Genomic DNA, 19,750 nt, shown 5'->3' on the forward strand with positions numbered 1-19,750 from the left:
CCGGGTGACACCATTTAGGGGGGTGACACCAAGGCAAAAAATAGCAAAATATATAGAGAAAATCTTGAGGGGGGGGGGGTGCAAATCGAAAGTTTGAGGGGGGGTGCAAATCGAAAACTTGAAAGTTTGTCCCCGGGAAGGGTCGCAACGCCTCTGGGGGGGGGGGGTGACACCATTAAGTGCCGCACCGGGTGACACCCGACCTCGCTACGCCACTGTGAGACAGCACAGTGTAAGCCAACACCAAACAGCACAATAATGTTGAAAATAACAAACAAGACAAGTTTATGTAGTGATGTATGCACATTTATTACAGATTGTTACAATTCGTTTCCTATCCTAATAAATAAATAAATAAATAAGCTGACATTAATAAGACAGTGTTATGTTTTATTGATATGTACACAAGACACTGGTCAACAAAAACCTAGTGTGGACATAAAGCTACAATGTCTTTAATATTGCAGGCAGCTCTCCCAGGAACAATCAACAAAATCCTAGCCTAGGATTTCAAACTACTTTAAATTAAATTAATTAATTAATACAGGCAGGTCTCTATCCATAGCACTGTATGCCGTCAACAAATGTTGAACAAAAACCTAGCCTTAGATATAAAGCTGCTTTTTCTTTAAAAAAAAAACAACCCATTGCAGGCAGATGTCTATCTGTCAGGAACAATTTAAAAAAAAAAATATCCTAGCCTCAGAAATAAAGTGACTTTTTCTGGAGTAACTTATTTCACACAGAGTTAAAAAGAACAAATGTTCAACAAAAACCTAGCTTACATCAGTTACTACTCTCTGACTATTTATACCTAACTAATCAATTTCAGCGAGGCTTGATGTAGCTAGGGAAGTGGACTCAACAACTGCTCTCTTTGGCAACAAAGTTTTACCAGGTGCTGTACCAAAGTGTACATCACAGGTAAATAATACACAACCCTGTGCTTCTCTGCTTACTACCATCAAGATAATATCTCATAGCTCAAACTAAACATGGAAATGTATTGATTAGATGGTATTTACTTTCTGCAGCTGGTAAATCTCTTTACTACAGATGGTCAATTCTTAATGAAGCTGAAGCTCTAGGTACAACAAAGTTCTCTTCAATTCAATAATTTCAACAAGGGAAGACCTATTTATATTTTACTAAAGTGGAATGGATATTAAAAAAAATGATCAGTGATCTTTACAAAGTAAAAGTCCTCAGATGGGTGGTTTATGTTAAGGTGTAGTCTGTACAAGATTTGGTTTAGTGGTTTATGAAATAAAAAACAAACATCTGATGACATACCTGTAGAATCACAGTGGAATTATTTCAGACAACAGGTAACACCACAACACAAACACTTAGAAATTGGGTGTACTGTTAACCTTATACAATTTTCATTTTGATTTCAATTCTTTGTTTTGTGTAATGGAGGCATTTTATAAAATTCATCTTTTTAACCAGTAGTTTAAGGAACATCATACAAAATTAATAAACAAAATCAGCAAATTAAAAAGCTATTTTTTAAAAATGGTGTAAAAAATTATGTCTCGAATTTCTGGCGTTAGATCTTTAATTTTTTTTTACCATAGATGTTGCAATGTTATCTTATAATATAACAAATCCTTTTGTGGCACAACATCAAAAGAAACAGCAAGAAACATATATTAAATAAACATAATTAGTGGATAATGTTAACAGAGTTCTGATTCTCCCTGTAGAAAACTGAGTAATTACATCTTAATTAAGGGATAAATAATACTGTTTGTCTATCAACACCAAGCATATGGACAATCACTGAATTCACTGAATGCAATTTTATAAAACAATGTTCAGGTCAAATATTCAAGGGGTGAAGGTCAACACTTTGTTTTAAATGGGTGAAGGTCAACATTTCACTTTGTAGGTAAAAGGTCAATTTTCACAATGTGGTTGAAGGTCAACATTTCACTGTGTGTGTGTGTAAAGGTCAACATTTCACTGTGTAGGTGTGTAAAGGTCAACATTTCACTGTGTAGGTGAAGGCCAAGACTCAAACCATATCTTTAACCAGGGAACCAACACAGCTCAGCATCAAGAAAAAACAATAGTTGGGAACAAGCAAAGTATCTGTAAACAAAACATCCATTTGGTTTCAACAGTGAATAAGTAAGCTCAACATTTAAAGCCTCTGACTATCGTGAGAAGAAGGGTGCGACTGTGAAACTGATGACTTGGTTCTTTTAAACCCCCTCCTCTTGCGTCCTATATGTTAGGTTATCATCCCTGTATGTTACACAACATCATCATCAGAGTCCTGGCTGGTCTCAGTGTTACGTACTAACATGTAATTGTCCATATCAATAGAGCGGCAGTGGTTGATAGCATAGCGCAGCTTGCTTGCCATAGCTGCTTGGCTGCTGTACGCTGGTAGGCGCAGCTGAAAGAAGCACGTTTGCGATGTGGGCAAGCTGTCTCTACCCTGCTCAGAGTGGAAAATAAAGGAAATTTTAATCAACAAATACTACATTTAGCTTTAGTAAATGTAACAATAATACACAGGTGAACTAAGAAGATTTTATTTTATTTTTTTATTTTTTTTGGAGATTTGCATTTGATGAGATAGTATGTTAGTGTGTTATTAAAAGCCTTGCCCAGCAGTCTTCACACATTGGGATTTAAACATAAGAAAGGTACCACAAATAGCTAGGTATTGGACCTACCCTGTCTGAAGTCATTATCTAAAAACAGAATTGGACCTACTGTCTGAGGTCATATAGAAACAGAATTGGACCTACCCTGCCTAAAGTCATTATCTAGAATTGGACCTACCCTGTCTGAAGTCATTATCTAAAAACAGAATTGGACCTACCCTGTCCAAAGTCATTATCTAAAAACAGAATTGGACCTACCCTGTCCTAAGTCATTATCTAAAAACAGAATTGGACCTACCCTGTCCTAAGTCATTATCTAAAAACAGAATTGGACCTACCCTGCCTAAAGTCATTATCTAGAATTGTACCTACTCTGTCTGAAGTCATATAAAAACAGAATTGGACCTACCCTGTCCGAAGTCATATAGAAACAGAATTGGACCTACCCTGTCCGAAGTCATATAAAAACAGAATTGGACCTACCCTGTCCGAAGTCATTATCTGGAAACGCTGGGTAATGTCTGCTGGGTTGCTGGGTAACCTTGTACGTCCAGAAATAAATCTCAAAAATTGAATACGCTCCTCATTAGTGAAACTGTCTAGTACTGCCCAAAACCACCTAACCAAGACATGGTTTTCATCAATGCCACGATACCTAAAACATCAACAAAAACACATCATCAATCAGTCTGTAGGAGTAAAAAAAATTTAAGGAAATTCAAGACTTATTCTGATATGAATTTTTCTGTCTAGAAAAGTGTATCAAAAAGTTATGAAGCAATATTAAAACAGGTTTTAATTATTACTAGTCAGCTATAACTTATTTTAAAAAAAAAATCAATTTGAGATGCATCTCAACATTTACCTCATCAGACAAGTACAATAACAAAAGGTGTGAGGAAACTCACCTGACGACCTTCTGAAGCACCTCAATATTGACCTCATCAGACAAGTACAATAAGAAAACATGAGGTAACTCACCTGACGACCTTCTGAAGCACCTCAATATTGACCTCATCAGACCAGTACAATAAGAAAACATGAGGTAACTCACCTGACGACCTTCTGAAGCACCTCAATATTGACCTCATCAGACAAGTACAATAAGAAAACATGAGGTAACTCACCTGACGACCTTCTGAAGCACCTCAATATTGACCTCATCAGACAAGTACAATAAGAAAACATGAGGTAACTCACCTGACGACCTTCTGAAGCACCTCAATATTGACCTCATCAGTGCCACAGACCAGCTTCTCAAGTGCTGGGGCTGTCAGAAGAGTCAGCAGAGGGACTGGGATAATTCCAGCCATGCCCTCTCTGATCAGTGACACCTGTGGCATCAACAACAAAAAAAGCTCAAACTTTTTTATAAGCTAAGTTTAAGATAACAGTTTAGGCATAAAAAAAGAAATATTTTAATAGAAATGTTTATTATGGTGAGTGTAAGAGTAAAGTTCCCTTTTCAAACCAAACATTTGTAATAAAACCTTTATGATGGTACTATGAATTTAATCAGAAGATTAAATAATCTAAACTATGCAGGCCTATCTATGATATTCATTAAGATACTCATTTGTATAATTAGAAGTATACAGAATCCTATGTAAAATATTTTATTTATAACATAGTTCATTATACGATACAGAAAGAGATTCCTTTCATAGGATGTATAATAAGTATAATAATATGAAAAGCTATCATTAGTAACCCTAACAACATGGCAAAGCAATACAAACCTGTTTGTCCCACTCATGCAGCCTGTACTGTAGCACACAGTCAACATACTCATTCCTGTTGTGGAAATGGACAGGTAAACTCTGGCCTCCAGGTACCACTGGCACCATGTGACCACTGGAGCTCTGGCCTTCAAATGTGTCAATTGGGATGAACTAGAGCAACAAAAAATATTCACCAAGTTAGTTATATCGAAACAAGTGCAATTAAAACAAGTTAGCACAACAAATTAGAACTTCAAATTATCATGGTACAAAAAATTTACTCAGAACAAATAAATTTTATTGTAGTTTAAACCAGAAACCTAAGGGATAGAATTTTTTTTTCTTATTCTATAAAAGGTGTAGACAGAAAAATGTGAAGATTTAATAGCCAAAATTTAAAAAAAAACCTCATAGAGAGTGAGCAATATTCTTCACAACTTGGATGGAAACAGGTATTTAAGGGGTAATCAGAAATATTAACCATAAAGTTTTTTTTTTCAACAATTTTTTTACACAAGTATCGTTCTGTACTTTTATCTCAATAAGTCATTGAATAAAATATTTGTTTAATATAAAGAAACAAAGTATTGAGACTAAACATCTTACCTCATGGAAGTTGAATTCATTGATTCCACTTTCATGGATTTCTTTGATTCCTCTTAAACTTTGTATGTACAAGTGATCAACCTAAGAAGACAAGATGTGCAGGGTATAGCAAATGTTCCCTGAGACAGTAAACATAGATGTGATCAGACATCAACATAAAACAACTAAAGAAGGTATCATTATCATTCCTATGAGCCCCCAGTGGAGCATAGGAATGTAACCACACCTCTTCACTGTGCTAAATTTTGGGTCTTTCTTCCAAGTTGAGTACATAACATTCCAGCAGGGGTGTCATGGCAATGTATAATTCAATGATTTTTGGAATGTCATGGTAAGGACAGGTATAATTTGATGATTTTTGGAATGTCATGGTAAGGACAGGTATAATTTGATGATTTTTGGAATGTCATTGTAAGGTATAATCCAATGATTTTTGGAATGTCATGGTAAGGTATAATCCAATGATTTTTGGAATGTCATGGTAAGGTACAATTTGCTGATTTTTGGAATGTCATGGTAAGGTATAATTTGATGATTTTTGGAATGTCATGGTAAGGTATAATTCAACGATTTTTGGCATGTCATGGTAAGGACAGGTATAATTCAACGATTTTTGGAATGTCATGGTAAGGTATAATTTGATGATTTTTGGAATGTCATGGTAAGGTATAATCCAATGATTTTTAGAATGTCATGGTAAGATATAATCCAATGATTTTTAGAATGTCATGGTAAGGTGTAATTCAATGATTTTTGGAATGTCATGGTAAGGTATAATCCAATGATTTTGGAATGTCATGGTAAGGTATAATTAAAAGATTTTTAAAAAGAATTTAGAATTACTTTTTGTTATAAATGGCACAGAGTGGCCTAGCGGTAGCAAGCTAGACTACTAACCCACAAGTCTCAAGTTCGAATCCAGGTTCAAGACAGTAGGCCATCCCTGAGTCCACCCAGCTCTGATGGGTACCTCATGTTAGGAAAAGTAAAGGTGGCTGGGCATAATGCTGACTACACTATCCCTTGATATACCGAGGTCTCAGAAACAGGTGAACTCGACTTCACTTGCCCCATAGACAGTCAGGTTTGGGAGGGGAACTATACTACTTTACTTTTGTTATAAAAAAGTTATGTAATCAATAAAGCAAAAAAAAAAAAAACAAGCTATAAAAAAAATAAAATGACTAGAGAAACTTTGTAGCAACTTAGTTAAGCAGCAGAGACTAGAACAGCCTTACCTCCTCCAAGTCATCCACTTTAAGTGGAATGCCAGCAATCAGCTTCCATATACACGGGGCAAGATGCAGGTCCAGTGGTTTTTTAGTTCTCACTGCCACACCAAACAGAATGCCCAGAAATTTGAACAAGGCTGCATTTTCATCCACAGACAGGGATGGGTTTAGAAGGTACCTGGGATACACAACAAAATTATACATGAAAAAACAGAAAGTATATTTCTTTTTATTTCTTGATGAATCATTATTAAAAACTTTTTTTACAATGAATTAGGAAGTATATTTCAAATAGAATATCAATATTAAGTGGCCTATATTATTTTCAGAAGACAAGAGCAATAATTTGAACACAAAAGCTAGTGCTCATAAGGACACAGCTCAGTATATATATATATATCTTTACCTGTCTCGGTTATTCCCTGATTCATTTTTAGCATTTGGTGTAGGAATTAGTAATGGGACAGTTCCAGACTCCAGTTCCTATAGATAGAATCATCTCGTGTTATGTAATGTCAGAAACACAAAGCAGCTCAAGGTAAAAATTAAAGAGACCACAATATTCACAATCCCCAGTAGTTTTTGTTGTATAATAACAGGTGGATTATAACTAAAAACAACAGGTTTGAAAAGCCTACAATAATAACTTTGAATATTTTGTTTTAAACTAAAAATTGTGACTACATAGACAGTAAGAATGTGCAACAAATGATTATTTTATAATTTAGAATGATTTAAGAATTATATTCATCTTGAAATTAAATAAAAGCTAATCAACACCCAAACTATCAGAGAGTAACAAAGGGAACTAACCAAGCACATCTCTGTGATAGTATCATCAAAGACACCCCCTGCATCATCTGCCCCTTCACCAATCAACTTGACCTTCCATGCCCTGGCTGGCAGCCTGAGGTCATCAGCTTTTAGTTTGACCACCTGCTGTGCTATCTGGGTGTACACTGGACGGCACTTTTTACCTCTGTACACAGTTCAAAGTTATTTTTAATTGAACTTTCTAATGTCACATTTTCAAATGTTTATATTTTTTTTAAAATTATGTAGGTTAAAGAGCTATCAAGGAAATCAATAATTTTAAAATGTTATGTATAACAGAAAAAATATATTGGTTAATTAGTTATTTAGCAATACAGATACAATTACGAAATCATTCCTAAAAATAAACAAAACCTCTATAACCTAAAAAGCAAGTGCCAACTATTTTTTAAATAAATAAATAAAATACACCTAAACAATAGCTGGTTGTTAACCCTTAAAACACGCACCATGTGGCCTTACGCGCTTTAAGTTATGTAACAGCAAAGCCACGATTTTAGCTTGGCGTGCTTTAAGGGTTAAAGATTGGAGTGAATTTTTACAGCTTACCTGGTAGACAAACGTTTGACAGTTATCTGGGGTCCACAGTTTTTGCTTTGTATCATTGTTTTGCTGATTGCCCGAACCATGGGAAGAGTGTAAACACGAGGGGACAGCAAAGGTCGCAGTGGACCTTCACATATCCCTGGTACCTCAGATTCACCACAACAATAATCCTAAATTATGAGGGGAAAGTGCTCTAATTAACCTGATCCTATTCACCACAACAATAATCCTAAATTATGAGGAAAAATTGCTCTAATTAACCTGATAATATAAACCACAAAAAAATTTTGAAGATAAAATTTTTTTTTCATATTCTTGAAGAAAATGTATTGAGACAACTATAAATATATAAAACTACTGGATTAATTACTTTACTTTATGTGAAGTTTCAACCTTATAGATATACAAATAAATAAAACTACCCATGACTTAACAGAACTATTATTCAGATATTTAAAGAATGAATAATTAAAAAAAAAAAACTTTGATACCTTTTCAAGTACTAAATTTATTGATATTATTACTACCTTTTTCCAACACCTCATCCAAACTTGACCATAATTATATCAGCAGAAAAAAACAACTTAAATTACCCAACAACTGTAAAACAAGAATTTAAAGCTGTAAACTCACTGATTTTGGAATGAGATTGAGTAGCCTCCAAGATGAGTAGACGAGATCACTAAAATGGTGAAGCACAATGAGTCTACTTCTAATAGCCTCTATAGGCACAGACTGCAGTGATGTGTACTGCGGGGGAATGTTTTCAGGAAGCCCCAGCTGTAAGGGTGCTGGCACTCCAGGGACACGCTTGGGTGGAGGCGGGAAAGACCAGGCAGCACAATGACTCCTTCCCGCTGAGATCTGAGGACAGTATAGGACATGTAGGACACAGGACTTCTTCATTCTTAATTGTAATGTTGGCTGGGGTTTCCTTCAGCATAATGTGTTAACCATATTCAGGCTGCTTTTCTTTCCAGATTTGCTTCCATAGCCTTTGTCCAACAAACTACAAGGCAGCAGTTGTTTGATTTTTGGAGTTTTCTCTCCTAGATGAGTTGATGTCCACAGCTAGGAGCCTCAATAGCCCAGGGGTTTGAACTCAAGACTTTTGGGTTTAGCAACCATGAGCTTTACCAATCCCACTGGGTTGACCGCAGGACATTAAGGGACATATAGGACAAAAGACATAGAGGAAAGTATGGACATAGGACATATAGGTGAATGTAGGACAGAGCACGACCCAGATAGTATAGGAAAGAGGACACAAAGCCGACCAACCTGTTTAATGTTCTGGTCTGTTAGCTGAGGTAGAAGAGTTGGTTCCTTCACAGGAGAGTTAGTGTGACCCAAGCCCAGCTGTCCGTCAGTGTTGATGCCCCACCCCCACACCTGGCCAGACACAGCCAGGGCCAGAGTGTGTTCAGCGCCTGCGGTGATGTCATCGATGAAGTAGCCAGACAAAGGCATCACCTGCTCAGGTTTACAATGGCTGACACACTGTGTCTCTCCTTGGCCTATCATGCGGTCTAGAAGAAAGCACAACATAATGTACTGTTATTATGTAAACACTATTATATTAATACTTATTAATAGTACTTATTAATTTATCAGCAGGATTTACTCAAGGATTTTCAAAATGATACAGCAACATTGTAGAAAAAATCCTTGATACAATACTTATAGATTTTGCCCATCACAATTTTTAAAGCAATCTAATTTATGTAAAGAAATACACTACACAAACACCAATAAATTCACAAGTACTGGAAAAATATAAGTTTTGAATAATGCATTATATGTGTTAGACTGATGAATATTTTCAAGAAATCATGTATATTACGATAAATATTTATTTTATGGGTTATATTAGTTTGAAACCTAATATGGTACTGTGTAATATTAACTATACAACTATGAACAACATGCTTTTCTTTTTACACTATAACTTCAACTAAAAATGATCAAAAGTTATGTAAGTACGTCAATAATATAAGACTCAAATGTTCTATTCCCCACCAGTACAGCCCACTCACCCTGCCCCCAGGTGTAGACATGTCCATCTGTGGTCAGCGCGACGGAGAACTGGGTTCCACACGCAATTTTTTTAATGATGAAATCTTTGAGTAACTCCACCTTGGTAGGCACTGACTTGGGAGAGCTGTTGCCTAGACCCAACTTCCCATAGTCTCCATCACCAAATGCCCAGACGATGCCCCCATCAGCTGACATGCACAGTGTGTGGTTCAGACCACAGGCCACCTGCAACACAGTGATCTTATCAACCTATTACCACAGTCTTTGCTAGACTACATCAGAATATGTGATACTGTATCCTCTATTAAGATTTATACATAAGACCCAATTAAGTAAAGAAATACACAATAAAAACATGTATTCATTCACAAGTATTGAAAAAATACAGGTTTTGAATAATGCATCACAAATGTTAGACTCCTGAGAATATTTTAAAATAGTTTATAGAATTGATGTATTTTCTGAAAAGTAGCATTAACTATTCACTGTAAGATCACAAAAAAATTAACTACATTCAGAGTAACATAAAAGATTAAAGAGCTTTAAATATGATTTAAAAAGTCAAGCTGAGTACATGGTCATCATGACTTTGGAAAGAAACAAAACAAAAGTTCTCACCATTCCAATCTGAAAAGCTTCTAATGACATGACTCTCTCTGGGACTTTCTTGTTAGCTGTGGAGCCGTGGCCCAGCCTCCCATAGTCGCCATTGCCAAATGTGTAGAGTTTACCATCAGATGTGACTACAGCACTGTGCTTGAATCCACATGATACCTGCCACAACCACAAGCATGACTAATGACATACCACACCCATCATTCATTGAACAAACCGCAAACATCGTCAGTAGAATAAACTACAAACATCAATGACAGAACATAACACTAACATCATTTATAGAACAAACCACAAACATCATTTACAGAACCAACTACATCCACCATACATAGAACTTAGCGCAAACATCATTCATAGAACCTACCACAAAAACTCTATAGTTCATTAATTACAATACCCCACAAACAAACTTGTCAAAATATGAAAAACATTCCGAATAAGAAAAGACATATTAGTAACAGAGGCAATTTCTGCCAGAATTGTAGTCAAGTAGATGGACGAAATACCTGAATAACTTCTTCCCCTTGAAGAGCCTCAATCTGCTTGGGCCTCTTATGCCTCTCACTGTTGTTGTGTCCAAGTTTTCCATAGTCCCCATCCCCCCAGCTGAACACCTCACCACTCTCTGTTAGGGCCAAGCTGTGTCCATCTGAACCTGCTGAGGTGGCCACTTGCACAACAATAAAACCTGAGGGGAGGAGAGGTTGTCAGTAAATTATCTAATGAGGGGTAGGTTTAGCAGGCCATTAAAACCTGATGAGGTGGCCACTTGCACAACAATAAAACCTGAGGGGAGGAGAGGTTGTCAGTAACTTATATCTAATGAGGGGTAGGTTTAGAAGGCCATTAAAACCTGCTGAGGTGGCCACTTGCACAACAATAAAACCTGAGGGGAGGAGAGCTTGCTGGTAACTTATATCTAATGAGGGGGAGGAGAGGTTGCTAGTAGCTTATTTATATCTAATGAGGGGTAGGTTTAGCAGGCCCTTAAAACCTTAAAAGGGGTAGGTTTAATAGGCCATTAAAACCTGATGAGGGGTAGGTTTAGCAAGCCATTAAAACGTGATAGGGGTTTTATTTCTAGTATTGTGTTATTTCTGGTAAGTTTTATTTCTGGTAGTTTTATTTCTGGTAAAGTTTTATTTCTAGAAAAGTTTTATTTCTGGAAATTTTTAATTTACAAACGTTTTTTTTTTTTCTGGTAAAGTTTTACTTCAGGTAAGGTTTGGTTTCTGGTCATGTTTTATTTCTAATGTCACTAAACTTATAAATCTTTTATGTACAAAACATGTACAGCTAGCCTTGTTGCTGAAAGTAAGACTAAGGGGAGAGTACCTTGCAAGGCTGAAATGGCTGTTGGGGTATGGATGTCATCAGAGTTTCCCTGGCCAAGCCTTCCATAACTCCCTTCTCCACAAGACATTAAAGAGCCGTTGGGCATGATGATGAATGTACAGTTCTGGCCACAGACTATCTGAGGGTAGGTTCAACATTCAGCACAATCAATAGTTAAATCAACAATATGTATTCTAGCATAATCTATACATCAACTATACATTACTACAATATTATCTTCATGAGCATAAACAATTTAATTTTTCATGATATAAATATAAGTTAATTACAACTAATTATGACATAATTTAGCCAAATTTTAGTTCTATTTTTTTAAATTGTAAAAAATAAATGAAGCAATTGAAAATTGGGCCTGTTACTTTATTTTAAGTTTGGAACATATGCATCAGTAAAAGAAAAAGTAAATTTTAAAAGATAATACATACCTGCTGTGCATTGGAGAGAGAGGGTATTTTAATGGGCAACAAAGCAACTCTTCCACCTTCACAAATCTGTCCATGTCTTCCACTACCCCACATAAACGACTGACATCTGAAAAAACTATAATACTAGAGCAATAGTAGAATGAATTCACCACAAAAATTACTAACTACCACCCCCCCCCCCCCACCCTATATTTTTACGCAGAGGCATCAAGAAGGTGTGTCTAACAAGATTTTTCTGTCTTAAAATTTCACTGCCAAAAAAACGGCATAATGAAATATTATTTTAATCCCTAAAGATATACTCTAATAGTGTCACATCTTTCCCAATATTATTAATTATCAGAGCCAGAAGTGTTGAAGAAGAACCAAGGTATAAACCTACCTTCCACCAGTCTGCCAATCTTCTGGCTGCTGTGTTGCCCATGACATGATTTGACTATCTGATGTTAAGTCCCATTGTTTATTATCCTAAGACCAAACACAGAGGTTAAACATCATCAGGCTATCAAAAGATTTCTCTACAGTTTTACATGTTACAGTAATATACCTAGTATTAATTAGTTTTAAAACTTGTTTTCCTATCTCTATAAAGTTGTTTTGGATTCTCATTTGTTATTTGAGTGAAATTATTATTAGTTTTTTTGTTTTATAAAACTGTTTTTTTTTTTTTAATGTTGGGTAGTTTAAATATTTTTATTGTCTGAAGTTTTAAAATTAAAATGGATTTTTCTTTCTTCTTTAGCAAAGTTATTTTATTAAAGTAACAATTGACTTCTATTTATTTTGTTGTGATTTTTTAAATATTGGGGTGTTACTTCAATCATAATTTTACAATATATTTTTTCCCAAAATATTTTTTTTTCCAAATAAAAAAGAGCTCACATAGGATTGAGTTTCAAATTCTGCTTTGATTTTCTCTTTGTTTAGAAGTTTGAAGGTTGGAGGGAAAGGCTGTCTGCGTAGGAGGGAGTCAGCTGACTTGATGGCGCAGGCGTAGCTCAGGAGCCAGTGCCAGTCCTTCACTATGTGTTCCATGTCTGGGGACAGAATCAAACTCATCTCACTCTCATAGACTAATGCAGTCACTCATCTCACTTTCCTAGACTAATGCAGTCATATGTCTAGAAGATCTTAGACTAATGCAGTCATATGTCGAGAAAATCTTAGACTAATGCAGTCACACGTCTAGAAAATCTTAGACTAATGCAGTCATATGTTTAGAAAATCTTAGACTAATGCAGTCACACATCTAGAAAATCTTAGACTAATGCAGTCATATGTCTAGAAAATCTTAGGCTAATGCAGTCATATGTCTAGAAAATCTTAGACTAATGCAGTCACACATCTAGAAAATCTTATACTAATGCAGTTATATTTCTAGAAAATCTTAGACTAATGCAGTAATATGTCTAGAAAATCTTAGACTAATGCAGTTATATTTCTAGAAAATCTTAGACTAATGCAGTAATATGTCTAGAAAATCTTAGACTAATGCAATCATTTGTCTAGAAAATCTTAGACTAATGCAGTCATATGTTTAGAAAATCATAGACAAAAGCAGTAATACATGTATAAAAAAGATGTGCATCAATTAAAATGCAATCCTCTGTAAAAGAATGCTAGTGCATGAAGCAGATAAATTACCTGACTCAAGGCTGCGATGGTGCAGGGGTGCAGGTGAGAAGCACAAGGCTGAGTCCAGTTGTAGGCTGACTGCCATGGAGGTCAGACACTGCAAGTATTGACTGTGTTGAAGTTGGTCCCCTGATAGCACTTGGCTCTGGAATATAACACAGCTCATCAGGAAATGATGGGGAACACAGCATATCAGGAAATGATGGGGAACACAGCACATCAGGAAATGATGGGGAACACAGCACATCAGGAAATGATGGGGAACACAGCACATCAGGAAATGATGGGGAACACAGCACATCAGGAAATGATGGGGAACACAGCTTATCAGGAAATGATGGGGAACACAGCACATCAGGAAATGATGGGGAACACAGCACATCAGGAAATGATGGGGAACACAGCACATCAGGAAATGATGGGGAACACAGCACATCAGGAAATAATGGGGAACACAGCACATCAGGAAATGATGGGGAACACAGTATACCAGGAAATGATAGAGAACATATTAGGAAATGATGGGGAACACAGCACGTCAGGAAATGATAGAGAATATATTAGGAAATGATAGAGAACATATTAGGAAATTATGGGGAACACAGCACATCAGGAAATGATAGAGAACACATCAGGAAATGATGGGGAACACAGCATATCAGGAAATGATGGGGAACACAGCATATCAGGAAATGATGGGGAACACAGTATACCAGGAAATGATGGGGAACACAGTATACCAGGAAATGATGGGGAACACAGTATACCAGGAAATGATAGAGAATATATTAGGAAATGATGGGGACACATTAGGAAATGATGGGGAACAAAAAACATCATAAATAATGAGAGACACAACACAGCATATTAGGAAATAAGGAACACAACAGGACATCATACAATAATGTGGAATGAATTCTACAACTGTATTTTAACCAACATATATCTTTTAGTTAACTTTAAACAGACATAAAACCTTTCACTAATCTAAACCTAAATGATCATGGACTACAAAACTAACCCCATGCCTATAATTTACCTTCTCATGCTGGTATTGCTCAAGAAGCATTGATGGAAGCTTCTGTAGCAGGCTAAGAAAGCAGTTTGCCTGACTCAGCCCCATGATGCCTTGTTGTTTCAGTGACTTGCGAGCCAGAGCAACAACACGATTTGTGTGGTACAGTTCAGTTGAGTAGTTCAGAATTACAACATCCTATGTGAGAAAAGATTGTTTAGACATTATTTGTATAGTCAGTTTAGTTGAGATTTTCTATACAAAAATAAATAATTAATAAGCATTACAAAAACACATTCATGTTAAGCTTTAACTTGGCCAAGCCTACCACACAATGTTTAACTCTAACAGTCTGATATGTGTATGTATGTTTGACAAATGAAATGGTACCTTGCATCTGCTAAAACATGCAGCTAGGCTGCGCTCTGCAAACCACTCCAGTGTTTTAACTGATCCAGTGCCAGTGTAAGTTTGCATGAGACACTTGTCCTGAACAAGAAGATACATAATACATAGGTAACAGATGTCAACACACAGGTAACAGATGTCAACCCACAGGTAACAAATATCAACATACAGGTAACAGATGTCAACACACAGGTAACAGATGTCAACCCACAGGTAACAGATGTCAACCCACAGGTAACAGATGTCAACACACAGGTAACAGATGTCAACCCACAGGTAACAGATGTCAACCCATGAGTAACATATGTCAACCCACAGGTAACAGATGTCAACCCATAGGTAACAGATGTCAACCCACAGGTAACAGATGTCAACCCAAAGGTAGCATGTCAACCCACAGGTAACAGATGTCAACACACAGGTAACAGATGTCAACATACAGGTAACAGATGTCAACACACAGGTAACAGATGTCAACACACAGGTAACAGATGTCAACACACAGGTAGCATGTCAACCCACAGGTAACAGATGTCAACACATAGGTAACAGATGTCAACACACAGGTAACAGATATCAACCCACAGGTAACAGATATCAACCCACAGGTAACAAATGTCAACATACAGGTAACAGATGTCAACATACAGGTAACAGATGTCAACCCACAGGTAACAGATGTCAACCCACAGGTAACTGATGTCAACCCACAGGTATCAGATGTCGACACATAGGTAACAGATGTCAACCCACAGGTAACAGATGTCAACACACAGGTAACAGATGTCAAAACACAGGTAGCATGTCAACCCACAGGTAACAGATGTCAACCCACAGGTAACAGATGTCAACACATAGGTAACAGATGTCAACACATAGGTAACAGATGTCAACACACAGGTAACAGATGTCAACCCACAGGTAACAGATGTCAACCCACAGGTAACAGATATCAACCCACAGGTAACAAATGTCAACATACAGGTAACAGATGTCAACCCACAGGTAACAGATGTCAACACATAGGTAACAGATGTCAACACACAGGTAACAGATGTCAACCCACAGGTAACAGATATCAACCCACAGGTAACAAATGTCAACACACAGGTAACAGATATCAACCCACAGGTAACAGATATCAACCCACAGGTAACAAATGTCAACATACAGGTAACAGATGTCAACATACAGGTAACAGATGTCAACCCACAGGTAACAGATGTCAACCCACAGGTAACAGATGTCAACCTGCAGGTAACAGATGTCAACCCACAGGTAACAGATGTCAACCCACAGGTAACAGATATCAACCCACAGGTAACAGATATCAACCCACAGGTAACAGATATCAACCCACAGGTAACAAATGTCAACATACAGGTAACAGATGTCAACATACAGGTAACAGATGTCAACCCACAGGTAACAGATGTCAACCCACAGGTAACAGATGTCAACCCACAGGTATCAGATGTCGACACATAGGTAACAGATGTCAACCCAAAGGTAGCAGATGTCAACCCACAGGTAACATGGCAACCCACAGGTAACAGATGTCAACCCACAGGTATCAGATGTCAACCCACAGGTAACAGATGTCAACCCACAGGTAACAGATGTCAACCTGCAGGTAACAGATGTCAACCCACAGGTAACATGTCAACCCAAAGGTGACAAATGTAAAACATACAGATGATAATCCACAGGTAAAATGTAAAACAGATGATAATCCACAGGTATAAGACATTAAACATTCAGAAGAGACTCAATATTGACTTTTAAAAAAAACCCACCTGAATTGACCATATGTTCAACCAGCCTTTAGAACAGCCACTGGCCAACATGAGGCCATCTGGGCTGAAAGCCAGGGCTGAAATGGGTGCGATGTGGCCACACAGTGTCACGTCTGCCTTCTTCCTGGCCTTACTTGTCCTGGGCTGGGAGTCGTTGTTCTGGGTTTCATTTTCTCCCTGGGGAAACAAAACAAAGCTCAATCAAACATTTGGTTTTCAAGTAAACATTTGAATCTTACTTAATACTTTGAGGGGCTGGAAGCAGGCTCTGTTACTGAAATAGCTAGGACTATCTAATTCAATCTCTAGCGCTGAAAAAGCTGTCATAATCGCTATTTTATACTTACAATATTGTTACGACCTCAAATAAAACAAATTTTTTTATAATAAACTTTACATCTTATTTGATACATTCAATTTTGTAAGCAGCACAAATTAAAGTTACGTATTTACCAGTGGTGAAGGTTCAGCACTAGTCCAAGGCCGTGTTGGAAGAGTTGTGGAACTTGGTTGAAGAACGGTCCAAATGTAGATCATACCATCTTCACAACCACTGGAGATCAGCAAAAGTACATTTACATAGAGGGAGATTAATGATACTGAAAACACCTTTTTTTTTTACAATGAAATACTTTAAAATTTCTTAAACTAAATAAAATTGTTGAAATTTGCCCTCATATTGCTATAATAGCCTAGTCCCACCATATTTCTACTCACCTAGCCAGAATGAGCCGCTTGTTGGAGCCTAGGCCGACCATGTTGCACCACCTGGAGTCAGTGACTGCGGTGGTGTGCTGGTAGCGTGACCAGGCGGAGAAGCTTGTGTCATTGGACACCAGCCACACCTGCAGCTCATCATCAGAGACTGCCCGGCTGGACAGCAAGCAGCCAGTTGGGTCCCAGTTCAGGGATGAGATGGAGGACTGCGGAGAAAAGAAACCACTGTCTCAACCTCACAAACCAAACCACTGTCTCAACCTCACAAACCAAACCACTGTCTCAACCTCACAAACCAAACCACTGTCTCAACCTCACAAACCAAACCACTGTCTCAATCTCACATACCAAACCACAGTCTCAATCTCACAAACCAAACCACTGTCTCAATCTCACAAACCAAACCACTGTCTCAACCTCACAAACCAAACCACTGTCTCAATCTCACATACCAAACCACTGTCTCAACCTCACAAACCAAACCACTGTCTCAATCTCACAAACCAAACCACTGTCTCAACCTCACAAACCAAACCACTGTCTCAATCAACCTCACAAACCAAACCACTGTCTCAATCTCACAAACCAAACCACTGTCTCAATCAACCTCACAAACCAAATCACTGTCTCAATCAACCTCACAAACCAAACCACTGTCTCAATCAACCTCACAAACCAAATCACTGTCTCAATCAACCTCACAAACCAAACCATTGTCTCAATCTCACAAACCAAATCACTGTCTCAATCTCACAAACCAAATCACTGTCTCAATCAACCTCACAAACCAAACTAATGTCTCAATCTCACAAACCAAACCACTGTCTCAATCAACCTCACAAACCAAACCATTGTCTCAATCTCACAAACCAAACCACTGTCTCAATCAACCTCACAAACCAAACCACTGTCTCAATCTCACAAACCTAACTACTGTCTCAATCAACCTCACAAACCAAACCATTGTCTCAATCAACCTCACAAACCAAACCACTGTCTCAATCTCACAAACCAAACCACTGTCTCAATCAACCTCACAAACCAAACCCCTGTCTCAACCTCACAAACCAAACCACTGTCTCAATCAACCTCACAAACCAAACTACTGTCTCAATCTCACAAACCAAACCACTGTCTCAATCAACCTCACAAACCAAACCACTGTCTCAACCTCACAAACCAAACCACTGTCTCAATCAACCTCACAAACCAAACCATTGTCTCAATCAACCTCACAAACCAAACCACTGTCTCAACCTCACAAACCAAACCACTGTCTCAATCAACCTCACAAACCAAACCACTGTCTCAATCAACCTCACAAACCAAACCACTGTCTCAATCAACCTCACAAACCAAACCACTGTCTCAATCAACCTCACAAACCAAACCACTGTCTCAATCAACCTCACAAACCAAACCATTGTCTCAATCAAACTCACAAACCAAAACATAGTTTGAATCAATTTTATAAAACACCATCTCAACCAACTTTACAAACCAAACCACCATTTCAATGTACCTCACAAACCAAACCACCATCTCAATCAAACTCACAAACCAAAACATAGTTTGAATCAATTTTATAAAACACCATCGCAACCAACTTTACAAACCAAACTGCCTCAATCAACCTTACAAATCAAATCACCATTTCAATCAAACTCACAAACCAAAACATAGTTTGAATCAATTTTATAAAACACCATCTCAACCAACTTTACAAACCAAACTGCCTCAATCAACCTTACAAATCAAATCACCATTTCAATCAAACTCACAAACCAAAACATAGTTTGAATCAATTTTATAAAACACCATCTCAACCAACTTTACAAACCAAACTGCCTCAATCAACCTTACAAATCAAATCACCATTTCAATCAAACTCACAAACCAAAACATAGTTTGAATCAATTTTATAAAACACCATCTCAACCAACTTTACAAACCAAACTGCCTCAATCAACCTTACAAATCAAATCACCATTTCAATGGACCTTACAAACCAAACCACCATCTTAACCAACCTTAAAAATTAATCCACCATTTTAATCAACCATACAAAGCAAATGAGTCTCAACAAACCTTACAAATCAAATCACAGTCTCTTTTATCGTAGATGTCAAAAAAAATAAAAAATTCTAAGCTTCATCCTTTAGTTTTTCAGAGAGAATTCACAT

The 19,750-nt window shown here is 37.2% G+C and overlaps 1 protein-coding gene across 5 annotated transcripts in view; it reads right to left on the bottom strand.

Moving 5' to 3' along the window:
- Positions 1 to 527: 527 nt before the first annotated feature.
- The window catches only part of LOC131951387 (putative E3 ubiquitin-protein ligase HERC1), a 65,493-nt gene continuing 46,270 nt past the window's right edge, over positions 528 to 19,750 (bottom strand). For 3 of the 5 annotated variants that reach the window (XM_059313781.1, XM_059313782.1, XM_059313780.1), the window contains exons 62-85: positions 17,568 to 17,773; positions 17,304 to 17,403; positions 16,851 to 17,027; positions 15,037 to 15,135; positions 14,671 to 14,844; positions 13,641 to 13,776; positions 12,879 to 13,033; positions 12,379 to 12,464; positions 11,997 to 12,111; positions 11,551 to 11,689; positions 10,722 to 10,903; positions 10,216 to 10,371; positions 9,597 to 9,822; positions 8,842 to 9,089; positions 8,194 to 8,424; positions 7,564 to 7,730; positions 6,994 to 7,159; positions 6,587 to 6,663; positions 6,187 to 6,358; positions 4,949 to 5,029; positions 4,361 to 4,513; positions 3,822 to 3,955; positions 3,105 to 3,276; positions 528 to 2,449 (exon numbers count right to left, since the gene is read on the bottom strand). In XM_059313781.1, coding sequence (XP_059169764.1) covers positions 2,261 to 2,449; positions 3,105 to 3,276; positions 3,822 to 3,955; positions 4,361 to 4,513; positions 4,949 to 5,029; positions 6,187 to 6,358; positions 6,587 to 6,663; positions 6,994 to 7,159; positions 7,564 to 7,730; positions 8,194 to 8,424; positions 8,842 to 9,089; positions 9,597 to 9,822; positions 10,216 to 10,371; positions 10,722 to 10,903; positions 11,551 to 11,689; positions 11,997 to 12,111; positions 12,379 to 12,464; positions 12,879 to 13,033; positions 13,641 to 13,776; positions 14,671 to 14,844; positions 15,037 to 15,135; positions 16,851 to 17,027; positions 17,304 to 17,403; positions 17,568 to 17,773 — 3,741 coding nt within the window. In that variant the 3' untranslated portion in view covers positions 528 to 2,260. The remainder of the gene's footprint in view (positions 2,450 to 3,104; positions 3,277 to 3,821; positions 3,956 to 4,360; positions 4,514 to 4,948; positions 5,030 to 6,186; positions 6,359 to 6,586; positions 6,664 to 6,993; positions 7,160 to 7,563; positions 7,731 to 8,193; positions 8,425 to 8,841; positions 9,090 to 9,596; positions 9,823 to 10,215; positions 10,372 to 10,721; positions 10,904 to 11,550; positions 11,690 to 11,996; positions 12,112 to 12,378; positions 12,465 to 12,878; positions 13,034 to 13,640; positions 13,777 to 14,670; positions 14,845 to 15,036; positions 15,136 to 16,850; positions 17,028 to 17,303; positions 17,404 to 17,567; positions 17,774 to 19,750) is intronic. The other 2 variants (XM_059313783.1, XM_059313784.1) reach the window with 2 other exon arrangements.

The sequence above is a fragment of the Physella acuta genome, unplaced genomic scaffold, assembly GCF_028476545.2.
Source record: "Physella acuta isolate Inbredline_101_S28 unplaced genomic scaffold, ASM2847654v3 ptg000810l, whole genome shotgun sequence".
In the NCBI taxonomy this organism is placed as follows: Eukaryota; Metazoa; Mollusca; class Gastropoda; family Physidae; genus Physella; species Physella acuta.